This window comes from Podarcis pityusensis (assembly GCF_964106645.2).
Source record: "Podarcis pityusensis genome assembly, chromosome: 6".
Classification (NCBI taxonomy): Eukaryota; Metazoa; Chordata; class Lepidosauria; order Squamata; family Lacertidae; genus Podarcis; species Podarcis pityusensis.
Window position 1 is genome coordinate 52,027,201 of NC_138030.1, and position 26,579 is coordinate 52,053,779.

At 43.3% G+C, this 26,579-nt stretch overlaps 1 protein-coding gene across 4 annotated transcripts in view; it reads right to left on the minus strand.

Annotated features, from left to right (window-relative positions):
• BTBD19 (BTB domain containing 19) overlaps window positions 1-23,308 on the minus strand; it is a 69,772-nt gene extending 46,464 nt beyond the window's left edge. For all 4 annotated transcript variants that reach the window (XR_013987442.1, XR_013987443.1, XR_013987444.1 and 1 more), the window contains exons 1-3: window positions 22,838-23,308; window positions 17,101-17,308; window positions 12,453-12,506 (exon numbers count right to left, since the gene is read on the minus strand). Coding sequence is in view for 1 of the 4 variants with exons in the window: in XM_081009547.1 (XP_080865673.1) it covers window positions 12,453-12,506; window positions 17,101-17,308; window positions 22,838-22,926 (351 nt within the window). In the remaining 3 variants the exon portion in view is untranslated. The remainder of the gene's footprint in view (window positions 1-12,452; window positions 12,507-17,100; window positions 17,309-22,837) is intronic.
• Window positions 23,309-26,579: the final 3,271 nt, after the last annotated feature.

Here is a 26,579-nt window from a genome sequence, read left to right on the forward strand (position 1 = left end):
TCATCTTGCCCTTGAGCTGTCATAGGCACCATGTCAGAAAAAAGTTGGCATTTGTATTGGGAGATAAAAAGGCTACAGCAAGGAACCATTTAACACAGAGTTGATTAGGAGCCTGGAATCTTCAGGCAGGGCTAGTGTTTGATAACAGGAGCTTTTATTGCAATGACTTCTTGGTGCACATCTAGTTAAGATGATCCAATTTTGTTGGCCAATATCCTACAATGATACTGGCCTTCATCTGATTCTTGACTGGAATAGGAGGGACAGATCAGTCTATTTTTATTCCACATCTATTTCACATGTGTTTACTCATTAGTTTGTTCCTTTCTGTTTCCAAATCAATCTGTAATTTAAAAAAAAATCCTTGCAAAATTTGAATTTAAATACATATCACAAAAGAGTTATTAAAATACAACTTTCTTGCAATGTACACATTTCTAAAAGTATTTTTTAGCACAAACTACAGGAAGTGTGTTTTTTTGCATTTTGTGGGTGGGGTGTTCAACAAGAATGTTATAATAAAACTTGGAAAAAATCCTAAAGATAATTATCCACTGGAGGCTGGTCCATTTCAGCAAATTGGACATTGCCCCACAAACCTCAACCAGCCCCCAATCTGCCTGCCTTCTTATTTACAACCAGTCAGGCGGGTGGCTCTGCCTGTCCTTGGCCCTGGCTCTAGCTCCTATTGGTCTCTTGCCTGCTCCAACGTGCACCAGCCAGTCCCCACTGTTGTGTTCCAATCTTGGCATTTGTCCAGGAAGTTCAAAACAGATCAGTTCAGTTCAGACTGAACAAAATTCTCATCCATTCCCAGACTGGAAACCACAGCCAGAGTTGCTTATTTGGAAACTAGTCAGACCATTCATGAAAGGTGACTGTACATTGCAATTATAACTCAAACTTCTTCTCATTGTGGTTGATATTTCTGTTGTAAATAGAAACCAGTAGTATAGTTCCAGTCACCTGAAGCAGACATGTCCATCGCTTGTTTTAGAAAGTGGTGCTGGTGGGGAATACATAAAAGTAATTTCAGACTTTCAATAGCTGGTTACACCATTCTGTGTTGAAGTCATATACACATATCACATTTTTTGCTTTTCTGTCACCTATACACATTGATAAAAACTCAACATCCATAAAGTTTTAGCCTCCACTAGTTGTCCCCAACCAACCATACTGGAGACACAGGCCTGCAACCTCCAGGAAAGGACAAGGTATGCTGCTATGATTAGAAAAACTGTAATTTTGAGGCCTACTATCAAGTTACATTACTGGTACTGCTACTACAAGAGCTGAGAAACAGACTCTGAAAAGTGAACATGGTATCTGAAGTCACACTAGACTCAGCACTCAGGAATGCAGTGCAGAGGGATTGCCTGGCCTGGCACATGGCAACAGACTGGATGATCTCAGTTTCCTTTCCCACCTCTGTGGTCTGGAGCTCGGCAAGCTTCACAAGAAGCAGTTGGACGGGAGCCAGCTGGCTCTAGCTACCAATTTCTAAGCCCTTAGTCATTCTCAGCTTCCCAGGAAAACCCCTTTTCCACCAGATAGGTGTTCCATGCTAGGTATTCCTTTCCTCTTGTGCTACCAGCTAAGCTACTGCCCCATCATGCCCACATTCCTTTCTCACTACAAGTGCCACAGAAGCACGTTTTTGGTACTGCTCATCTCATGTGTCGCCTCTTCCTAGCTATAATGGGTTCCTGGCCTGGCCCGCTTCCTTTCCTGTGTGCCTGCAATATGTGATCTACTAGCTATTAATTTGTTACCAAGGCAATGTGGTAACACAGAACAGCTGAAAAACCACTGCCCTATGGTCCAGTTGTGGTTCAGTTCTCTACACAAATTTTCCAGAGACATTTGGCTGACCCCTATTGGAAACAGAAAGTTGGAAACTAGATCAGGGGATTTTTCATATCTGTAATAATTTTGGTACATACACTTTGAAACAACTTTGCTAATATGCCCAGAAATGTTTATCTGAGTGTTTATTGTTTAAATTTTAATTTTATGTAATTGCTTCATGTAATATGCTCCAATGTAAACCAAGTTGTATCTGAAAACAACCATGTTAAACAGTTTAAATATGAAAATGAATAAATACTACATTACAACACCCATCCCACACACACAATGAAGGCCCCTTATTTCATACCCAACCAAGTAATTCTTCTTATATAAAACCTGGTATGTCCAGCCAAATAAACATGTACATGAATGGAACATATTTACCAACCTGAACCTTAAGTTTACCTTCAGAGACTATGGTCTGCACCTATCAAGTAACCACCAAGGAGATGACCTTTGCAGTAATAGAATCAGGTTATGGAACAGCTTTGTCTGGGTCCCACCTTTGTGGTCTTTTCAGTGATAGATGAAGACATCTCTGTTTATCCAAGCCTTCAAACAACTTATGTAGTCTGGGCCTCTCAGTTTTTCAATCTGTGTTTTTCAATTTGTGCCTGTTATGAGCTTTTTTGTAAATTTTGTATTTTGTGGTCTACTTTATATTTACATATGGTTGTATCTTCCTTCCACAAGGGGAAAAGACTCTTACCCATGTAATGGAACTTCCCACTCATCTCCGCCCTCTCGTGCGCTCCAAAAATCTGCTCCAGAGGGTTAGGGGACACTCCAAAATAGATCTGAGGACAGCAGAAGGAGAATCGGAAAGGGAAGAGAAGTCCATTGCACAAAGAGAAGTCCACACGCTCAACACTGGATAGAACATGTTGTGTTTTCTTATTTATTGTAATCCACCCAGAGAACTTTATATTATGCGGCAGCATAAATATGCTGAAAATAAATTAAATAAAACATGTTGCCATTACCAGAATGCAAATTAAGCACTGTGAACACTTACTACTTGCAAAGACTGGAACAATACAAACAGAGCTAAAAATGTGAGCCTCTTTGGGGTCAACTGCTCTGGCTTACTTGTATATCCTCAGTGTATCAGTTGCAGGAACTCTAATGGGTTTACCCTAGTGGCCTAGGAATGCAGCTTTGTTTATTTAGCTTTTATTTCTGCAGGCTGGTTATGCCGATGATATTTCCTAAAAATAACACTCAGATAACCCCATGCGCCTTCTGGGAATAGCGGGCTGTGTTCTACTACCACCATCACCACTCTATTCTGGCTCTGGAATGGGAAGTTATTATACTAAAAGCAAAGGCCTGGGAGCTGGGGGCGGGCGCTGTTAAATCATCACAGAGCACATGGGCCCCAGCCAGCTCTCTGCAGCTGCTGACCTGCAGACAATGAGCAGCTTGGATCCATGGGGCCATGCCAAGGGGTTGTATTTCCAAGACCTCTTCTTGGGGAAAAGCCTAACAAAGATTTGCTCCAGCTCATGGCTGGATGGATTAAGGGGATCTCTGTTCCTTCCGCCCTGACTAACTTTGATTCAGAACAATCAGCTGCATCCCCCGCTGAAGTGAGGGCAATTTTTAGCTTCAGTCTGGGCTTTGCAATACAGGTCAGCTGTCCCTAAGTCCTTCTGCCAGCATATCCCCCCTCCCCACCCCTGTCAGCAAAGAGAAGCTTTGGAAGGGTGGCATTTAAATTGGGAAAACAGCAAGGGGAGAGGAAAATTAAACCCTCTGCCCCCAGCATCATGGTCCTGATCCCCATCTGCCTACCAGCTTCTTTTACTTTAAAAAATGAAAGAGGGGATTCTGATGACAGACCATGCCACGTCTAATTTGATGAGTCAGTGCATTTTGTGGTACCTTTAAGATGCATTTAACCCAAGGGCATCTGGTTTGCTAATCTTGGGAACCACCCCCCTTTACATACTATGGACCAGCCTCACCATTCTGAGGACATGGTATGTGTGTGCATGAAACGGAACCAAAGGACTGATGTTTCAATTCACTACTATCCAAACTGTGGGCAGAAATCCCAGAAAAATCTGAAGCCACAGGTGTGATTTCTAGACTTGAGTATGTTTTTGTTAGCTACATCCCACTCCCCTAACCCCAACTCTTTCAATATTTCTCCCAGTTCAAAAGGTAAGGCTTGCAGGGAATTTCCTTGATTATGTTTTGCACAATTGTGCAGATTTTGCTGTACTCATTTGGGCAGATGGGCTCCATAATTTCCACAATGGGAAATAACACATGTTTCTTGTAAGCTGTTTCTTTATAAGCATACACATTCATTGCTCATTAGGGTGTGCACTGGTGTAATTGTTCCAAGAGGGTTTTTTAAAAGGCAAAACAAGGGTGGATAATGCATTCCTAGGGGCAGGCTATTTGAAGAACTTGTGGCCCTCCAGATGTTGCTGGACTCTACTTTCCATCCACGCTGGTCAGCAAGGCCAGTGATGATGGGAGCAGTAATCCTACAACATCTCCACAAGTTCCCCATCCACACACAATACACGCAGAGGCCTGGAAGAGGCAAATGGCCAGAGGCATACCTAGAGGTTGGCTAAGTTGGCCCCCTAAGCAGGCCCAGTAGGGCACAAAAATTGCACCTCTCCTTGCCGATACATCTCCTTGCCAAGGGCGCAAGGGAGCCTAGGTACACCTCTGCAATTGATTAAATACAAATAAAAAAGTCACAGATTTGGTGCCTTCAATGGTCACCTAGTCCACCCCCTGCCAATGCAGGAAACCCAATGTATTTCTGTAAGCAACATAAGCAGTGTAAACCAGAACCATGTAATATAGGTACAAGTGAATAATACACAATGCCTTTCTGCTAGGGTGTCTCACCCAGAGCTATGATCTGAAGGAACATGATTTAGAAATCTAACTGATGCTAAGCAGGTCTGGGTGTGGTTAGCGTCTAGCTGGGAGACCTCCTGACAATCTATACATGCTGCTGTGAAAGAAAGGTGGGATACATACTTCGGCTGTAGGCTTCAGTTTTCCCTTGCTCGTTTCTTTTGCTGATTGGAATTCAGAATGCCCTGGGCACCTGATACATTTAAAGTGAAACCTTAGTGTGCTATGAGCTGTGTCACAGATAAATGCTGTTTAGCTTCCTGGAATAAGATAGGAGTGAGGTGTGTGTGTGTGTGTGTGTGTGTGTGTGTGTGTGTGTGTGTGTTGCTTGAACAAGGGGCTTGGGAACAAGGACTTCATGTTCTGTGAGAACTGTAGGCTTTATGGCTTAGGTCAAGGGGACCAGAAGGACCCAGACTCTGGGGTTCTAGTATCCCAGGTATAGGAGGGAAGTGAAATCCAATAGCATTAAAAAGCTGGCATCTACCAACAGGCTGTCTGCTAACTTTTGCTGGCTTTTGTTGTTTCACTTTCTTTCCAGAAAAGAAAATGAACATTACCCTAATCTGACTGTTGTGAGACATGTTATGAAAATGCATAGCAGTGCATTTTCCTGTATCTATGATCAATTGTTCTCTTCTGTTGTGGGTTACAGTACCTAGTGAAGCATTATGACCCCCAGCCCTTCAACCTAACAGGGCAGCATGTCCCCACGTGGGTGGCCTTTACAGAATCCTTGCCTTCCCTAGCAGTACAGAACAAGGAATGCAGCAACAGGTCTTGACATGCCTATGGAGTGGCAAGTAGGAGAGAGCTGCTTGAATAGGTCTATAAATGTACTGAACCAGCTAGTTTATCTGTCGAAGTGGGCCAAAACACCTGCCATTTGTGCTGAGCCTCTTCATCAGACTGGATGTTAAACAAACTGGGGGAGGGGGGGAAGGCTCTTTTGGTATTAAAGCCATAACATCTGCATTGATCAAAAATTCATTTTTGTTCCCCAGTCTCAGAAGGGGTATGGCTGTGGGGTGCAGCTGTGGGGGTTGTCCTGAAGAGCAGCTGCACTTCTGATTTTACCACTATACCACTGAGTTTGCCAGCAGCTGCTGACCTAGTTAATTTCACTCCTAAATAGAAAGTGCTCTTAAGCTGAGGGGCAAGTCCAAAAGGGAGAGACTTGCATTGTTTTCACCTTCTTAAAAATGCTGTGTGCACACTTATACGGAGGTACATAAGCATTCATATTTTCATGATTTTGATTTTTCTAAAACAGCTGTAAAAGAACTCAGCGAGTGTGGGAGACTGTGATATAACTGCCAAATGTGCACATATTCATTGTAGCACTGCTGGCTACACTTCTGGAGGTTAGTTTTGATTTTTCCAGAATGCATTGAAACTGGGCATGAGTAGAGCTTTAGAGGTAGTGTGGCTGTATGTGTTAATTCCATCTGGAGATTGGCAACAGGATAACACCAGTCTCCTGATTTATGCTGAACCAAAGGAATTGCAGATCCCCTTAAAAACACACACACACACATATCAATTTTTGGCCCTCATCATTATGCAGAAAAGATTGAAAATGTCAGGTGAGCACCAAAGGGTTTTGAAGGCCGTTGCCAAGACACAGATTTGAACATATTTAAATAACAGAAAGTATATTTCACTAATGTCAAGCTACTGTCAAAACAGCGTATGCAAAGGTTCAAGTTATGAAGCACTTGTATTTCTCAAGGCCCCATGAACGTGTAAAGCTCAAAGGTATGTAGGGATGCCAAAAGTCCTATGCAGGGCAGTGTGGAAAGGTCCTACAAATAATCTGCTTGTATAAACATTTACAAGGGCCTGATCTCCTGGCAGGGGTTTCTCTCATTCCCTGTTTGTCACATCAGAAGCTGTTAACAACCCTGCCCCACTCTCAAAGGCATGCTCACATGCCCCTAAGAAACATCAGATGTGTCCGGGAATGGAAGCCGTCTGTGGTCTCATGAGTTCCCAGCAGGACAGGTTGTAAATGATAATCAGAACGAAACGTGGTGTTAAAATCACAGGCAAGAAGAACCCAAGCCTCTTCCCAGATGTCTCTCTCTGCCGCTTCCCTGAAGACAAGGAGAGTCCAAGGTTGCTTCCAGATGCCGTTTTATTGAGTTTTCATTCCAATTTGTTTGCAGGAAGATTAGACGGCATTGTGTCAAGCAAATTTTATCTCACATTTTCCAGTGCATTTCCCCATCACTTTTTCTTACTGCAAAGGGTCTGGTTTTGTGCAGCAGTTCCAAATTAACTTCAATGGTGCAACCTCAATTTGCCAGTATGTGATTAAAGCCCATCCCAAAATAGTGACAGTCTGTAAGCACCCTGTGTTTCTCCATGTAATTCAGTTCCATACTGCACGGGTACCTATCCCAGCTCTATTGCGGAATCTAACTAGCTGAGTGCAGCCGGGATGACCTGGAACCATGTGTTAGCTGCTCTGAGATCTCTGGAGGAACAGAATACAAATGTGACAAACAGCAGTGTGGTAAAGCAGATGGCATACAATCCCCTTCCTGTCAAATTCCTATCAAAGTTGTGGGGGCAACCACACCAAGGTGATATTAGGTTTGGTACCCAAGGCGTTTGCAGGTTCCCTTCCAGCTGGATCCTAGAAAAATGAGGACATGCCTCAGAATGGGTTGGCGAGACATTTTGCCAGCTAAGTTATGGAAGAGTAGGTTGTAATTGGATCTGTATTTAGTTTTCAGCTTAGTAATTTATTTCATTTATAATATTTTGTTTGATTACTTTGTTGTTGTTTTCTATTTTCTGTTGACCACAATAACCCAAGGACTCCCTCTCCCTATATGAACCAACTCCACAAGAGGTCCAGATGATGGCAACAGAAGAACAGGCATTTTCTGCAACTGTTTGCCATTTGTGGAATACTCTCCCCCGGGAGGCTCACCTTTTGCCTTCATGAATATTATTACATATCTTTGGCTAATTAAACAATCTATGGCCTTTTAAACTGGAGCGGGGTATTGTTTGGTTTATTATGTTATGTATTTTTGTGTCTTTATATTGAAAACTGCCCTGTGATCCTTGGATGAAGGATATAAATATTTAATTTAGACCAATAAAAATATTTTATTTTTACTTTCTCATCCTGCAACAAGCCCCCCACGTTTGCTTCATGCTCCTCTCCAAACGGTTTTGCAGTTGCTAACATATTTTGCTAATTGATGGTTATGGGGAATTATTCTATTCCTGATCTGTCCCTTTACATTCTGGCAATCACATATTGCCCTGCCAGTATCTCTGACTAGAACCTTTTTGCATGTGGATGAATTTACAAAAGCTCTGAACTTCTGTAAAGTGACAAAGGATAAAGGTAGAGAGAGAAGACCTTTCCACCTCCCCTCGTCATGGAATTTAACAGACTGTGCAAATATTTCAAGCCTTGTTTAAATAACTCTGAAGGCAAACAGTAGAGAGTCAGCGTGTAACTGGCTGAACAGCAGATAACCTCAAATCAGGAAGAAAGCCTAAATCTGGTGTATGTTGGCTCCTATTTGGGATGAAAAAAGGGAAGGATGGATTTCTGCAATAATTGGTGAAGTAGGGTAAATCCAAAGTAATATATTTTGGGATGTGTAAGGCACACACACAAAGACCACAAGAGGCTGTCATCTGAAAAGGCACACAAAACCACCATATAGATCCACCATTTGTCATATTCTTCCTAGAATTAAGGTCTGCCAGATAGATCAAGGAACCCAAAGCAAAGGCTGGGTTCACATTACCACCTCAGAATGCACTGAAGTTGTTGTTTTTCCCTAGTGCATTTCATTGCTCTTCCCACCCCCCACCAACTCTGCTAGCTATTCACATCAGCATGACTTCATTAATGTCAGATTCATTTCTGTTTGTGTTTCACCAGGGAGTGTTGATGGGAAGGGAGCGACTTTACTCTATGCAAACATGCTATCACTTTTGCTAGAGAAGAATTAGGAACAGCTTAAGGGCTCCAATCTGTGTTAAGCAGGTTTGAGAAACAACACATCAAACTAGTATTTTATAAGTACAGGATACATATGCATTTTGGATAGTGTTGTGTGAACACAGATTAAAAATCCAGGGTCAGAAATGCAGTGAGGGCACAGTAAATGGGAGTGTGAACACAACTGACCTTTGCTAATCACTATTTTTCTTCAGGTTATCATACCGGTAATTCATTCATTATGGTTTTACTTCCCCACCATTAATTGTTCCCATTAGTCTTCTTGCTCTCCTCACACTTCCTTTTTATATCTACATAACTACCTCTCTACTGTGAGAAAACCTCAAATGAAATCCATAATGACTATCCATTCACAGTCATTTTCTAAAACTTTCTCTTCTGTTTAGTCTCTTAGAATTTCCCCTTAAGTGCTAAGACAATGATACCGATTCCTTTTCAGTTGCCTTCGGTGAGATACCCTGCGCTGCATGTGTGCAGTCACAAGAATGGAGTTCCCTGCTATTCCCTTACAGCCTCAGATCCTTGTAACAGATGGGAAACTCCTAATAGTCACATAAGACCTATTCCTGGATTCCTGACCTAGCAGGGAAGTGGCAAGTCATTAAATTCCCCTGTGAACTCAGTGTCCCGTGCTTTCAAGTCATCCGAAAGCAGCTGGGAAAATTTATGTTCCTGGCTAGCTCTCACTTGTCCTGTGTTTACTTTCCCCCACCCATTCCTTAGATCCTCTTTCTAACCCAAATAATGTCACCACCAGTAAAATCACCCACACCAGAAACCTAGCTCTCCTCAAGCTCTGCTTACTTTCTCATCGTTTTATGAGTCTTTGCTGCTAAGTCTTCTCTGGGAAGGCAGTCAGGATAGGGACGGATTCTAGACAGTCCCATGCTGCTACAAATTTGGTGAAACATGCCTTTCCCAGGACACAACTACTAAAACACTCAAAGTCACATACACACATTAAAAAAACTGCCCAACAGAGGAATGTTAACATTGCAGGCCAAATTATTAATTGTTAGCTGCATTCATGCCTTCATTAATAAATGTTCTTGTTTTATTACGCACCATATTTTCTTCCTCCATCTATATACATATCCAATGATAACAAATATACAAATGGATTGTGATGGCAGAGAATGTCATAAAAGATGCCTCCTCCATTATGATTCAAATTGTTCTATATACTTTACACATCCCGAACAGTGTCCCCTCTAACTCCCTGCCCTGCAAATGCACCCACAGGACAAGGCAGCAAAAAGAGCTCCTAGTGAGTAACTTGCTCCAACAAGGATTGGAAGAACTGGGGGAATGTTGAACCTCGGCTTCCCATCCGCCTCTTCTAAGCTCTGCCCCCTTTAGGAGAACTAGGGTCTCTTTAAGGAGTCGCCTCTCACCTGAAGAAACACACTTCTCCTGCACCCCATAGTACCTCATGCACACCCTGCACCGATGAACTGGCGAGGGAGCATAGGAGACACTCAGTTCCTTGGGCCCAGGAGCAGCACCCACCTGGTCTGGCTCCCAGCAGGTGACCCTATAGCCTATGACTCAGCATCCTGTTCACAGCTGGGGAGTGTCATGACCCTGGAGTCCCAAGTTTCAGTGTAAGCAGTGCCAACAGTGGTGTGCATAATGTCAGCTTACTTTGAGCACTTTTGTTTAATTATTTAAAAAGTTACTGACACAAAGCAATCCTAAACTTACATTATGCCGGGACAGGGGACACACGGCTGCAATGCCAGTCGAACAGCCATTGTATCCATTGTGTGCTCAGACAGGGAGGAAAGGAAAAACTCAGAGCCAGAAAAGACCCAAATGATGCACATGCTATCAGCATCCCTGGAAACATCACCATAGTCCACCAATCAGGGACTGCACTGGCAGAAACATCCTGATGTGATGCAGATGTAGAAGGAACCAACCTGTGCAGGCCAAGATGGGGTAGGTCTTTAACAAATTCCAGGCTTTACAATGGGGGGAAAAACATAGAACGTGGATCAAAAAGTTGGCAGGGTCAAGCAGTGCAATGGGCCCATATCTCATTCTTCAGCAAAAACCAATAACAGTTTGCATACAAAAAATACCAGCTGAGCTGCAGTGGTGGCTATGCCCACTGGGACTAGCAGGATGGAAGACAGGGAGGCCATCAGTAGATGGAGCCAGAGCCAACGGCAGGAAGAGCCAACTAATTCTTTTTCTGTTCCAATCTTATTCCCTGCTGAGTTCTGTAAAGCCAAAACTGAGGAAGCCCATAGCCAGGGCAACTCACTGGAGTGGATGTAATTAAGAAGGCAGGCATTTGAGGGCTGTCTGAGGGCAAATAGAGATTGTTGGGGGAATGGCATATTTGCCCTGATGAACTGGCCTCCACTGTCCAGATGCACCATTATGAAGACTTGTGTAAACACATGAAATCACCCTGAATCAGCAAGAGGAAAATCTAGTTATCAGTTTGGCAGGAAGATGCTCCCAATCAGGACAACTGGAAGGGACCTGGAAGTTGTCCAAAATGGACACAAAGTCCAGTCAGAATCAGGAGCTGTCCAGATTAGATTTTCCTGATTAAGGCGAATTTTACTGGAGTCATTAGAACAGAGTTTTACGGTGTTTGGCAGCTCCTGGGCTAGCAGGAATCTGCCAATGTAAGGCTGCTTTGCTGACAGTACTGGTGCGGTGTATTTTCTTTCATGGCTGGTGTGAACCTGAACACTGCCAGTGCATTCTGCTTCCATGTCTCCTGTAATTTAAAGATAAGGCAAGTTCTTTGTTCCTAAAAGCAGAGAGTTTCTGTTTTGCAAGCTTTGTCATGGGGCTTCCCTACCTCTATTCCCCTCACAATTTCTCTAGCTAAGGTTCCTCTGAAACAAGTGAGAAAGAACCAAGAAGAAAGGTTTCCTGCCTCCTCCCCAACCACAACAGTGAAATCAAGACGTAATGTAACACAGATGCTTGAGTTTCTGTAGGCGGCTGCTAGAAGGCACTAGCTAGTGGAAAATAAACATCTAAGGTAGGCCCAACGTAAGGTCAGTCATTGAGTCCAACATTTCTGCCCACTAAACTGTAGGAGTTGAAGGGACAGGGATTCCAATTCAGTCAAATCAGCTTAGTAGTAACTGTCCATAGCAAGCATTTTTCTTTCCATCTTTCATTTACAAACTATCATTGATTTACCTCCCCACCATAGACAGGAAGATGCTAGAAAGGTGAAATACTTCCCTAAGTTAATATCAGTGGCGTCATCAGAAGAGGATTTGGGGACAGAGTCCAGAGCCCTTGCTCAACAGAATGGTCAGGAAGGATCTCCAAATATGGGCTGCTCACCACATTTTGAAGTGAAGTAATGCATCCAAAAAGCAGATTGGGATGGGGCAGTCCAAAGTTTAACATTGCCAGGTTTGGATACAGACAGAGGACACTGTATGGATCTGGCCTTCTAGCACCCACAGTTGTGGGATTCTGCTTTCATTGTGAAAGAGAGCACACAATGGAAGGCATGTCTGTGTGGGATCCACTGATAAGGATTAGGGGAATCTGGGTTCAATTACCAGCAGGCTATTTTAAAGCAGCCATTAACATGCCCTGCTGCATCCCAGAGGCTGTGTCATTGAGCAAAAACTCCTACATCCCTCACCCTGTAATATGCAAGCAGAAGTAATTACATTACAAATACATCTCGTGGAGAATCAACTTAAGTGACACAAAGCATAGTGCTTACCTTTCTGAGGTCATCCAGCCCATACTCTATGGATGAAGTCAGGACCTCCAGGGCCTACAGTCAAAACAAAGGAGTGATTAATGCACGCTCTCGGTACTTAATGCTCTGTTCTATCGGCAATGATGGCACGTGCCTGAATCCATCCTGATTTTCTCGGTCTTCTGCCCTTCAGCTTTCTGTAAAGTTTCTATGGGCAAAATTTGACTTGCACAATTAGACTGCTGCTCACACGATGGGACTTTGCCTTCCTACCCTCCACCCTCCAGCACTCGTGCCACAAAAATATGCTTTTCCAAAGTTTCTCCCAGAGGTTATGATCTATATTGTGTCCAATATCTATTGCCCAGTGTGTAATTGAAGCTTTAACAAGCTCGTCTTTTGTTTCCCATTCTAATAAAAAAAATATACATTTTAGACAGAAGTTTCTCCTTATTTTCTAAGAGTTGTTTTTCAGATTGTGAGCTTTGGTCCAGAAATCCATTCTTTCTAATTTAAACATGTTGTATATCTGGTGATACTGCAACCAAACCGTAACTTGGCTTCTAAAGTTTCCCATTGAATTTAGTTTGGGTCGTCCCCCCGCTGTAAAATTCACCAGTTCCCTGTAAATCACCCATTGTCTGTCCATATCAACTCTCTTAATTGTAATTGCCTCAATGGGAGATAGCCATAAAGGTGTTTTTCTTTCCAGCAGATTTTTATATTTCTCCCAGATTCTATACAGATTCTTCCTAAGGGTGTGCTTCATAAAACTGTTGTAGGTTTTAGCCTTCCCATACCAGAGACACGCATGCCAGACAAATGTTAAGCCATGACCCTCTAGATCTAAAACATGGGTAGGCAAACTAAGGCCCAGGGGTTGGATCCAGCCCAATCACCTTCTAAATCCAGCCCACAGACGGTCCGGGAATCAGCGTGTTTTTACATGATTAGGTGTCCTTTTATTTAATATGCATCTCTGGGTTATTTGTGGGGCCTGCCTGGTGTTTTTACATGAGTAGAATGTGTGCTTTTATTTAAAATGCATCTCTGGGTTATTTGTGGGGCATAGGAATTCATTCTCCCCCCCCAAAAAATATAGTCTGGCCCCCCACAAGGTCTGAGGGACAGTGGACCAGCCCCCTGCTGAAAAAGTTTGCTGACCCCTGATCTAAGATGTCTGCATTGTCCAATATAATCCATTCTTTTAACCAACACAAACAAGCTGCCTCATAATACATTTGCAAATCTGGCAGAGCAAAGCCTCCTCTTTCTTTTGTATCTATCATAATTTTATGTTTAATTCTTGGCTTTCTCCCCGCCAGATATATTTAGAGATATCTTTTTCCATTCTTTGAAGTAGCTTAAATTGTTTACAATTGGGATTGATTGGAATAAAAACAGCATCCTAGCCAATATATTCATTTTAATGGCACGTGTGTGTGTGTGTGCGCGCGCACACACACATGAGTTTGTAGTTCCCTCTTTTCAAAATCCTATTTCCCTACATTTTCTTCTCACCATTGTGGACTCTTCAGTTCACAAAGTTGGCAGCTGCAATTCTCTGCCCCTTTTGGGTTCATAATCATCACATTTCTACAGATTAAGAACAAATTAAACCCTTAAACCCTAGAATCTAGGCTTGTCTACTAGAGCTTGCTCCCCCTCTGCCCCCATCCTGGATAGATGTTATATCTCTCCTGGAATTTCTACTGGGCATTAAGGAGTGCGTATAATGTTCTTCCCAGCCCATGAAACATCCAGCCCTTCTCATGCTGCTGGGTGTGGCTGCTAAAAATTCCAAAGAATGAAAGCAACGTCCTGAGCTGTGTGAGAGAGAATAAGAGAAAACATTATAAGGATCAGATGAGTTTGGTGCAGCCAGCAAGAGGACAGTCCAAACTTCCCTGATGAATGTCAACAAACTGCAGTTCATATACTCTCAAACTATTACCTATTTAATAAATCCAGACTCTACCTTATGTAGAAGTTGTTGTTGATGTAATGAAAAAAATGTACCCGATACCTGATTATGGTTTCTATGGCAAATATTCAAAAATCCATAGTTGAGCAATACATCTCTCAGGACCACCAAAATGTCACAAAAGCATGGCAAATACTATTGAAGAGCTATGGATTTTGGATATTTTTATCGACCAATATAGCAACCAGGGCTTTTTCAGCCAGAACTCACCGGAACTCAGTTCCAGCACCTCTTTTTCCAGTTCCAGCACCTCTTTTTCCAGAAAAATAGCACTGGTTGCAATATTTTCCTTTTTTGGAGAGGGGTGGGGTGGGACAGATTGGTGTAATTGAAAAACTGGGGGAGGGCAACATTTTTATGTCTCTTTATTTCTCTCCCCAGCTCCAACTGAGCCTAGGGCTTGCCGATCAGAAGGTTGGTGGTTCGAATCCCCACAACAGGGTGAGCTCCCATTGCTAGGTCCCAGCTCCTGCCCACCTAGCAGTTCGAAAGCATGTCAAAGTGCAATTAGATAGATAGGTATCACTCCAGTGGGAAGGTAAATGGCGTTTCTGTGCACTGCTCTGGTTTTGCCAGAAGCGGCTTAGTCATGCTAGCCACATGACCCGGAAGCTGTACGCCGGCTCCCTCAGCCAGTAAAGCGAGATGAGCGCCGCAACCCCAGAGTCGTCCGTGACTGGACCTAATAGTCAGGGGTCCCTTTACCTTTATTCTTACATAAAATAACCAAAGCTATTTGAATTTGATTTTGAATTTGTTTGGGTGGTACAAACTCAGTCTCTAATCATTCACAGTAGGGAATGACAGAGGGAGGCAGCGAGATGTCAAATACACCATCTTCTATGTCCTTTTATGATGACAGGGCTGGAATTCAACCTTCCCTGGAGGCAGCTCCTGACAGAGAAGCTGAGTCACAGGAGTGAGATGCTGCCAATACTGCAGGCATATGTAAAACCTGAACAACAGCTATCTGCTGATTAACAAAGAAGGAAGTTTTTCCAAATCTTAAGGTTGCCCCTTTCTTCCTATGACAATATATTGATTGGTTTACAATATTTATATACCGCCCTTACTGAAGGAATATTTCCACAGTGGTTGATATAAAACAAGGCTAGAATAATATATCTACAGATCAAAACTGAAACTTTCGACCAGCATGATGACAGCAATTTCTTTCCCAAAACCAAGCCCAGAACAGAATTCTGTGAATCTAGATCAGGGCAGGGGACCTGTGACCCTGCAGATGTTGTTGGACTCCCAATTCCAATCAGACCCAGTCCACATATCCTATGGTCAGGGATGGTGGAGGGCCACAGCTCCATCCACCCTCATCCAAATAAACAGCTTCATCCAGATAGAACTTTCCAAAAAAGAAAAGGTCCCTGAATCAGTAAGAGAAAAATGTGGTCTTCCCTGCTTGCTAATGCACAATGGGGAAAAGGCACAGACTAAATTATCTGTATTCTACAATCACTGCACAAGTGAACAAGAGAGCCCCTATCCTAAACATTTGTTAAAAATAAAACGTAAAATAGAGAAGGGTTAAAAAGAGGATGTGCCACACATATGACATTGATGGAGAGAATTGGATTTTGTGGTGCTCATCAGAGACTTTCCCTCATCTCTGCCAGTAAAAAAGCCTCCATTTTATGAGCTTGCTGCTCCATTTTAGGTGCTAAACATAATCTTGAAACTAATGCACTGACTCACAAGTAATTTCATTGCCTTACTTGGCTGCAGTCTGAAATCACTAGGAGATGCACAGATCTGATTCAACAGCTTTTAAATTAAGAAAAACCTAAGTAACAACCCAATTACCGTATGTGGAAGCTGCTAATGGTGGTTGATTAAGTCAGCATTCTTGCACAGACACCCAGCCCACATCCTCTCCCAATTTCTAGATCTTCTGCAGTGAAAAGAGACAGGATTTTCAGAGCTCAAAGCACTGGCTCTGTGATACAAGACAGAGATGCTAGACACAGGGCAATGCGGCAGAGGATGGAGCAAATCCAATACTAAGACACTGATGCTACTCAGCTTTCAAATATCACTACTGTTTTACTAGAACTGAGTCTTAGCACATTCAACCAAGCAACAGCTGCATTATACCAGGGTGGTTGCTGCCCTTTCTGTGGTTTAGAGTAGCCTTGAGATTAAGTACGTATGTGGGGTGCATATTGATTATTTTCAGGTGAATAGATTGCTATGAACAGGGCCTCTCTCTCTCTCTCTCCATTATCAGCATAATCACTAACATATCTGTTTTACCAGATTGCCATTATAAATATAGCGCATAATAAGCAGAAGTGACTTACTTCAATCATCATCATCTTATGGATGAAAACATCATCCACCTTTGCTTTTTAACAACAATAGACTGTGTGGGTTACTTTTTATAGAGAAATATATATGTACAGTACCCATGATTTAAAATTGTGTACACTGAATCTGCAAACAGGACCAGCAGTAAAAATCAGACACACAATGGAAAAGGTTGCAGGGAGGACCTATTATTATCTGTCAAGACTCGTGTTGGTAACATTTTTTAATTGATCTGCAAGGGTGACTTAAAAGGTTTGTGTTTCCTCATAAGCACATTAATAATACCATTTACTAATTTTAAGCCATTCTCCATTTACTCACTTCACTGCAAGCCAAGCCTGTACTAATACAAGTCATACTTACAATGTTGTTGTTGAGGGTGACATTATTGGTGTACAGATACTCAATGACTGCGAGGAACACCTCTGGCTGCACGTGGCTCAGGATCAGTGGGGCTTGCATCTCCTGGGGCTGGCTTAACATTGCATGGAGTGCCTGGCAGCGGGAAGTGAGGAGGCAGCGATGGGCAAAGATTTCCTTCTGCTCTCTGCCTACCAGAAATGTCACATCACTGTGGGAAAACAGGCAATGAGTTTACCATGCACACTTCTCAATTCCCTGCCCTGCTCTCCCCTTTCTCCTGCTACACTCCCCATTGAGAACCATCTTGCAGAGTTCAGCTGGCCTGTGCTCAAAGAAAATTTGCAGTAGGCCAACAAACTACATGTTCAGCAGCATCCCCCTTTCTTTGATCAGCTGTAGAGCAGCTGGTGCTGAAGCCCTTCCATGCCTACCACTTTTTCATCATAAGCCCTCCTGGCTGGGCTATAAGACCCGTGCGCTGCCAAACACCTACCCTCTGCCCACACAAAAACTCTCTCTTGAACTGCTCCACCCAGTGCCGCCCAACCTTCTGCCTGTGTCCAGCAATAACTCTTGCTCTCAGCTCTCCTCCTCATGGACCCACCTTCTGCCTGCACAAACTCCCACTCAGGCTCTCGCTCACCTGCTCCCATCGGACCCACCTCTGCCCACATTGAGGAGGACCAGGATGTGCTTGAATACATGAAAAAGGTGTCCTGTTTGAAGTCCGAACAGGACAGGGAACATATTTCTCCCCCCCCCCCCAAAGAAAGGACAATCACATCTTTCTAGGGACAGGTGGCAACCCGAGTGCCAGATTTAGTCCTAGAATAAATGAAGCAGTAATAGTAATCCATCAAGCAGAGAGCCTTCTCTTCAGCACTGCATGAAGAAAGCCAGTCACCATACAGAAAGAATGGAGTAAGAGCTGTGGCATTAACCTCAAAAGTTCTCATTTTAGAAATAAAGCATAAAGCACTTGAATGGGGCCTTTTAATAGCGCACTTGATTTCCTGCTGTTCCTCCTCAGTTTCAGCAAACTCAGTAAATACACTATCTGGGCTGCATGTATTGTTTCCTGGGGTCGAACTACATGTTACAACAGAAGAGCCCTGCTGGATCAGGCTGAAGGCCCATCAAATCCATCATCATGCTCTCTCAGTGGCTAAACAGATGCCCCTGGAGAGTTCACAAGCAGGCCCTGAGAGTAATAGCACTCTCCCCATTTGTGCTGATATTCAGAGGCATGCCACCTCCAGAATCATGGCCGGAAGCCACAGATAGCCTTATCCTCTATGGACTTGTTTAACCCCCTTTTAAAGCCTTCCATGTTTGTGGCCATTATTATATCCCGTAATACTACAAATTACAGGGGTGGGTGACTAATCTGATCCAGAACCAAACCAGGGGGTAAAATCCCCTTACAACTCCACCCCTTCAGTGCTGGGTTTGAGCTGCAGGTGGTGGGGGCACATTCTGGAAATTTGGGTAAACAATTAAGGAATGCAGGCACATCTATGTAGCTCATGTAATGTACAGACTGACTTGCTTTTCTCCACCCCAGTGTGACCTGGATGGTACTCTGAAGGGTGGGTGGGCACGGAGCCTGAAGGAAGCAACAGCATGGCAAAAAAGATGAGTAAGTTTAACACAAGTGGCTGCACATGACCAGATCAGCATGAAGTAGAAGTGGAATAATTTGGCAATCTACATGGGCTTAAGTAAAGCAGCCACCTGATGCTCACTTCTGTGTTCCAAGCAGTATGTTGAATTGCCCAATTGTATATGTAAGGGCACCAGAGTTATAGAAAGGGCCTGCTACAGTTGCTTTGAGTCGAAGCACGGATGTAGGAAGATTTCCCTGCCACATTACAGTACACGGGTATGTGAACCCAGGTAGCCACAGCAGGGCCTGTTCTGTAATTGACTTCACTTCACTTCATTTTCCATTACCTTAGCGGCTTTCTCGCTGACCTCTATGTACCAGAAAACTAATCTGCATTTTTGACTCACACCTGTTCGTAAAATGTCAATTCCTCTGAAACAAAACAATCATCTCAGTTGCTAACTACACCAACGCAAACAGCCGCAGTAACATATTATAGAAAGTATCAGTTGCTAAATAAGCTGCACTTTCCCTGGGCTTTTCCCAGCCCCGAGCTAGCACCAGTTGAATAATATCATGCCTTGCTGCAGGAGGGCAGGGGGACACCAACACCTGAAAGTAAAAGCAGGGGACACACATGTTCCATTGTTGAAGATGGAGTGTAAACTAAATCAATATAAAGTGAAAGTACCACAAAATAGCATCCACTACTGTAGACCAAAGGAGGCAGCCTTCTGTTAAATGTCTTTTTATTAGTGGGAAGCATTACACCTCTAAAGAAGATATTGCACTAGTATAATTTTTGTTATAATGATTGGTGATGATATTGTTATTGTAATAATAATGATACACCATGATGCTATGTGCAACTAATTAAGTCATAGGTGCTATCCATAGGAGGCTGGAATATTCACACAAGCACATTCATGGGCGTAGCCAGCGTTGTTGGGGGGGGCAGGCCTTTTGTTAGGGGGCAGAACCCCAGTTTGCTATGTATTTCTATTGATTTTTATTGATTATGGGAGGCAGCTGCCCCTCCCTGCCTCCCCCCTTGGCTACGCCCATGAGCACATTCCATTCAGCACTCTCATTCACAGTGGACATGTTAACAGGTGAGGAGAAAATATCATTCTTTTCAATGACAAGAAAATATAGTTTGACAGCTAGGAAAATGCAGTATTCATTCAGCAATGGCTCTGCATCCCCAAGGAACAAATAGGAATCAACACTGTGCAAAATCAAACAAACCATCGCTCTAGAAAGACCCTCAGTGGAGGAATAAAATGGTCTCCTCACATGCTGTTGGGATAGCTCCTCATCAACACTACTGCAATGTACAAATACAATCTGCTTAAAATCTCCTTGCAAATTTGGGGGACTTTTTAAAAAAATATCAAAGTGATGCAGAAATATGATGGATTGAAATTAAGTATGAAAAAATGAGAAACTGATAAAAACTGAAATTTCATCTAGAATGTAGAGGCAGGCTCCTCTATATTCAGTAACCACATAATGCAATTCTGTATGGTAAGCCCCTAGAAAAATCGCTTATATCCTGACCAAATTCTTCATGGGAAAAGAATCTTCACTTGTCCCATGCAATCCCCGATGCAATCCTCTAAATTAGATATTGTAATAGGAAAATATCCTGTTTATTACAGATGAAAATCATGCAATGTGACCAGTGTACCAGTAGCACAATTCGGATAGGGAAAGCATTTAGAAAAACACATCTTGATATTTCCAAAAAGCAAGGCAACCCACACTGAATAAGGAGGGAAATCTCCACCTCAAATTCTGCTTAAGTATCAGCCATTTCCGATGGCTTGGAGGACAAAAAATGATTATCGGTTCTAAGCTGAATTAAACGTATGAAGTAATACTAAGAAACTAATTAATGCATTGATCCTCAAACTTTTACTCAACCAGCATTAACAGATTAGGGCATTAGCACTGACTGAAGAGCATTCACAGATTAGGACATTAGCACAAACTGAAGCTGCAATTTTTCACAGGTTTAATGCCCAGCTCATGTTGTATGCAATATCAAGTAAGCAATCAAGGAAGTAGGGCTGAGAATCCTTTGAGAGAAGCCTAGCTTCAGTCCTGGGCCCATCATCTGAGGCACAGATGAGGTAACATGACATATACACAGAAGCTCAATTTTATCAATAAAACAGGTGAAAGCAGCTAATTGTTTCAAAATGTTGTTGTCCATGTTGCACAGTGATGGCCAAACTTGGCTCTCCAGTTGTTTTGGGACTACAATTCCCATCATCCCTGACCACTGGTCCTGTTAGCTAGGGATGATGGGAGTTGTAGTCTCAAAAGAGCTGGAGGGCCAAGTTTGGCCATCACTGATGTAGCACCCCTAAACATAGATCGGGAGCGGGTTGTGAAGGGCCAGTCATCACTGTTGGGAAATGGGAGTGTGCTCAGGCACTGCATAACAGGAATCAAGAGATAACAGGCTCTCCGTGCAGTTAAGAGCTATTACATGGAACCTCTTAAAGTACCAAGTTCCCGGTAAGTAGTACTTCACTCAAGAGGATAGCATCTTTGGAGAGGATGCTTATAATGCATCTCTTCAATAACTATTACCTAACAAGTATCAGTATTAACACAGAAAATCCAGTGGATGTTAAACAGCAAAGGCATTCTTGGTACAGGGGGCTGAAGCCCTGAGTCTTTTGTACGGGCCCCCATATCTCCTGTCCTTTTGTGCAGGGTCCGCCTTTTTAATATGCAGGATGTGCATGTAAGTGCAGCGATGGTTAGACCTGAGCCACCTACCAGCTTCATTTGTCTAAAGGTACCCTATAATATTCATGCAAGGTTGTTGCTGATCTGTTTCGTGACCCTTTAAGTACCTAGCAACACTATTGTTAATCAGAGTGGTCGGCAGGACATGCAGCATGTTGCCAAAATAATCCCACATTTGTTGAAAGCAAGATGTTGGTGTGGACAGGCCACTGGCCTGGCCTGTAAATTGTGCTCAAGGCTACACCAGTGTTTCTCCCCCTTGTTTATGAAAGATAGATTCTGGTGTCATACAGAAGGCAAAGCTGTGACTCAGAAAGAGGCAGATAACAAGGTGTAAAGACCCAATGTGGAGTGCTATGGTGCCATGATGGGGATCCTAGCATGGACAGGGCCCTTACCTTGGGCAGGGCAATGGATGAAAGGTAGGAATCTGCCACTCCATACATCCCCAACCCCTTGTAGGATTGCTCTGCTGTGCCCATCAATTGAACCAGTTTTGTCAACCTGGCACCTTCCAGTTGTTCTGAACTGCAAGCAGGCTGGGGGTGATAGGAGTTGACGGTCAAAACATCTAGAGGGCATCAAACTGGTGAAGTAAAGGCTGTATTGTATGATATTTTGGGTAGCCAAAGCATTCCCAGCTGACACAATAATGCACAGCCAATCACTCATGCTGTGCTTCTGGTATATATGGTTTCACCTTTACTATCATCTCCACATGAAAAAACAACAACAGAAAAGCTCATAGGAACAGCTGACCCATGCCTTAATAACATATTTTGTATTCTAATCTGCTTATTTATTTCACACACAAAATATACCACTTGATTGTAGAAAAAAACATCAGAGCAGTTTACAAAAAGATAAAGCAATAGACTTATCACTAAAAAATTTACAACTGTGATTTAAAAACAAACTGTTCCAACCTCTCCCACAATAATGCATACAAAAAATATCTCATCAGATTATTTGCACCTGGGTGAGAGGATAATTTTCCTTTCTTTGATAATTTTAAAACCTTTTTCAGATATCCCCTCCCACTTTTCATGATCCCTAAAAGCAGAGGATCCAAGATAACACCATCATATGCGGTATCATTCACCACAGTATTTCTGTACTGCTTACAAACATGTAACGCTTCCCTGACAGTCCCGAGCCAAATCTGCAAGAGAGATTGGCAGATAGTGGAGCAGGGTGGGGTCTGTTTCTTCTCTTCACAGTGACCCAGTATTATGAATCTTCCCAGCTCAACAGCCTGGCAGAGCTAACTTAAAACCTGCTCTCCAGTTTACCTCCCTGTTGCGGCCTTCACTCCCAGCTCCACCTTGATCCCCAGGCTCTCTTAGCTGGGTCTTCCAGCTGGCTCACCTGAACTGTGGGTTGTTGATGAGAGTCCTGAGGGCAGCAGCAAAGGCAGCTGAATCCCCTAGCAGGACAGCTGAGCAAGGAGAGGCCATAGTTAGGGAATGGGCTCCGGATCAGGATCAGGACCAGGCCTAGGAGAGCAGGGCAGCAGGCACGCTCAGGGGCTCAGCGGGGGCTTCCTTGGTCTGGCTGTCTGTGATAAAGATATAGCTGAGAGAAGTCACGGCTGGCTGGGCGCTCAGCTGCAAGGCAGGAATGCAGAGAAAGGCCAGAAAAGGGGGGAGCAACATAGCTCATTGCCAGGCAACAGCAGCTGCCCAGGCCCTGAAATCCAGCTGCTCTGGGAGGGACCGCAGAAATCCTGAAGGGAAAGGCTTTTGTAAAAAGAGGGAGCAACACGCCAAAACAGGCTGGAGAATGTGGAAAAATGAGAGGGCGGGGGTTAAATAAAAAAGGAAAGGGGGATAGACTCATTCCAGGGGCTGTCTTAAGCAAGCAAACTGGACCTTTGTGTGTTGGGGAAACTGCCTGCATGGGTTTTTTTTGGGGGGGGGGGTCAGAACCGGCTCAAACTTGGCAGGAGCTCATCCTTGGCATGGGGAGGTCACAGGACTGCCAGCTCCTCTGTCAGCGAAATGAAAATGACACATCTCTGCATCTGGTATCCTCAGTGTTTCTGCTTTGCCACAGAGTTGCTAAGGTCTTTTGCATAATTTCCTGAAGGCATATAGAAATGATTGCTTCATTGTCGCAGAATGTATGTGTGTGTGCACATGTGACAAAAAGAGAGATTGTGATGTGTTGAGGTCATATGACATCCACGTATAACAGACTCCAGCACTATCTTTCTGTCAATAGTAGCTCAGGCCAATGCAGAGGTGTAGATTGGGTGGGGGAAGATGAGAGGAAATGTTTAGGATCATAGCAACATCCTTAAGAACATATACCTGGCCAGGCACTCAAATTTTTCAAAGGCCTTTGACACTGAACATCCTGCCTGCTCTCAAAGGGCCAATTCTTAAATTACGGTACCTAATTGGTGTGGTTACTGTTTCTGTGGTTCCCTCCAGGCCAATGTTTTATTGTGGGCATATTTCACAACATGTGAATTAGTGTCAGAGGTTGTTGTTGTTGTTGTTACTATTTTATTTATACCCCACCCATCTGGCTGGGTTTCCCCAGCCACTCTTTATTATTCCTCTTTATTAGCTCTGCGATACTTTATTAGTTCTGCAATACTTTCCCAGTGCTACTACATTATTGCTATCCAGAGGGCCTATAGCACAGTAAAAATGGGACAACAAACCCAGAACATCTGCAGGAAGTTACGGAATGTGCACTGATTGGAAATGAAGCAGTATGACCACCCCAAAACTTTTGCAGCCGTGAATAGCATTGAAAGCAGAATCATATGAAAGCAGAATCACCCTGAAAGCATCATAATGAGTGTGCAATAAAATGGACGTCCTTAATTATTCAGTCCCACAGCTGAAGTAATGTCTGAAGCAGGGATACCACTTGGGAGGAGGGGCAGATGACATCATAACTCCCCATATCCATGCCACAGTGCTATCTGGCCCCAAGGAGAGGTGAAACTAGCAGTGACATGGGGAAAGGGTCATATTATCTGACACACACTTCTACATACACAGGCGACTTGTTTCAGCATCACCAGACTAGTGTGAGAAGTTAAATAAAACATAAGAAGTGGCCCTAGTTAACAGCCCTTGTCACTTTTAGGAGGTAGCTCCCATTTGGACTTTGCGCCTGTGATGCGAATGAGATACTGCTAACACCTACTCCCTCAGGCTTTCATTCAAAGCCAAATACTGCCTTAAACTAACTGGCCTGGCTAATGGTCTGAAGTGCCAGTCCATTGTATCTGTTAAGGCACTTTTCAATGGGCAGGGGTTATGTAGTTCCATCAATGAAGCTAGGTTGGTCTGTTTGTGGATGGGAGCCTTATCAGGAAAGTCATATTAAAAGTGCAGGAGCCTGGCTCAATTTCTGAAACAGTCACTGGGCAACCCCACTTGTAAGTACCCTAAACCTATCCTTAGCTGAGGAGCTGCCCTACATAGGTTTCATGCTGATGAAATAATATATTTTGGAGACTGTCGGTCTCCACAAGGCCTTCTGGGGCTGAAGGCTCTTTAATCAAATCCTTAAGGTTTACTGCCCAAGGTACTAAAGCCTAGTTAATGTCTTAAGTGAGATGTACAAGTTGCATTTGCATGTTGCTGTGTGCGCCAGAGATACATCAGGGACCTGTTTGGTTTTCCCACGCCTGCAACTCCGCCACCCTAGAATTTATGAAGCTGTCATCTGACATGTGCAACAGCTGTCTCAAATGTACACCCCTCAGCTTTACTGCAAAGGGGACAAGACTTACATTTCCAAATCAGATGGAAGCTGGTTTGAGGGAAATACAGTGGTACCTCGGGTTAAGTACTTAATTCGTTCCGGAGGTCTGTACTTAACCTGAAACTGTTCTTAACCACTGTAGCTAATGGGGCCTCGCACTGCAGCCACGCCGCCAGAGCACAATTTCTGTTCTCATCCTGAAGCAAAGTTCTTAACCTGAAGCACTATTTCTGGGTTAGCGGGTTAGTCTGTAACCTGAAGCATATGTAACCCAAGGTACCACTGTGACACCAAACAGCAGTATTTCTCAAGAAACTACATGACATATAGGAATTGTGGCGAATGTCATGTATCCCCGGCTTTGAACACCAGTGGTGAGAGTGCACTGGAACCAGAGTGAGCAGTAATGTGTACGCAGACTAAGTTAAAAACTGCTCTCTCCTATCCCCAGAACAAAGTGTGCAATACACTTCCAATTGTATAACTCTCTGCCTGGCAATTAAGTGCTATTCATGTCAAAATTGTTTTATTATGCAGGTAAAGAAAGCAGTCAGTCAGAAATCACCTGACCGCAGCTGGACCCCCGCATTGCTATATTTCCTCTAAAAAGAGATACGTGGAAAATGCCTTTTGACTTCTACTTAAATGTCAGATTTGACCTGGCATCAGTGAACACCTTTAGCTGGACAATAGATCAGAACTGACTGTTTGCAGGAAGTGGATGGCAAGTGCTTGGATGAAGGGTAACCAAAGCTATCACTGGAACTGATGGAGCCACAGGGGAGCTGCAACCACGGCAACCTGATAACATAAGAATAGGTTCGACATTTGATCATAGCCAACTGTATACTTAATGGCACATTCTTCATGTATATGTGTAAATAATAAAACCATGATGGGCTTCTTCCTTCTGGGGAAATGCACTTCAGATAGAGTTTCACCAGTGAAGGAGCAGACAGGACTGAGCACCCCTTCTCCCTGCTATTTATTTGCTCCAAATCACCCCTTCCTGGTGCTGCTTTGCAGTTAAGCAATAGGGCCTGTCACGGTTTCATTACATGAATTCATGTGCAGCTGGTAGCTAGATCATAAGGCTCTGTTGATGGCATCTCAACAAATTTAATCCGGCTTTGAGTAGCTTTAGTCAGCCAATGTACTTTTCTATTTCATTTTGGAATGTGTGTATGTGTCAGAGTGGCAATCTATGCATCATAAGAAAAGGGGACACAGATTTGCACAATATTTGCAGTGCTAATTTATATGCATGGATGCATTTTTTAAAAAAATAATACAGTAATTTTCTTTATATTTAAAAGAAAATACATCTCACCAACTGTGTGGCCTATGTGCCTACTTTCCACTGTTATCCCTTGTTATGGTT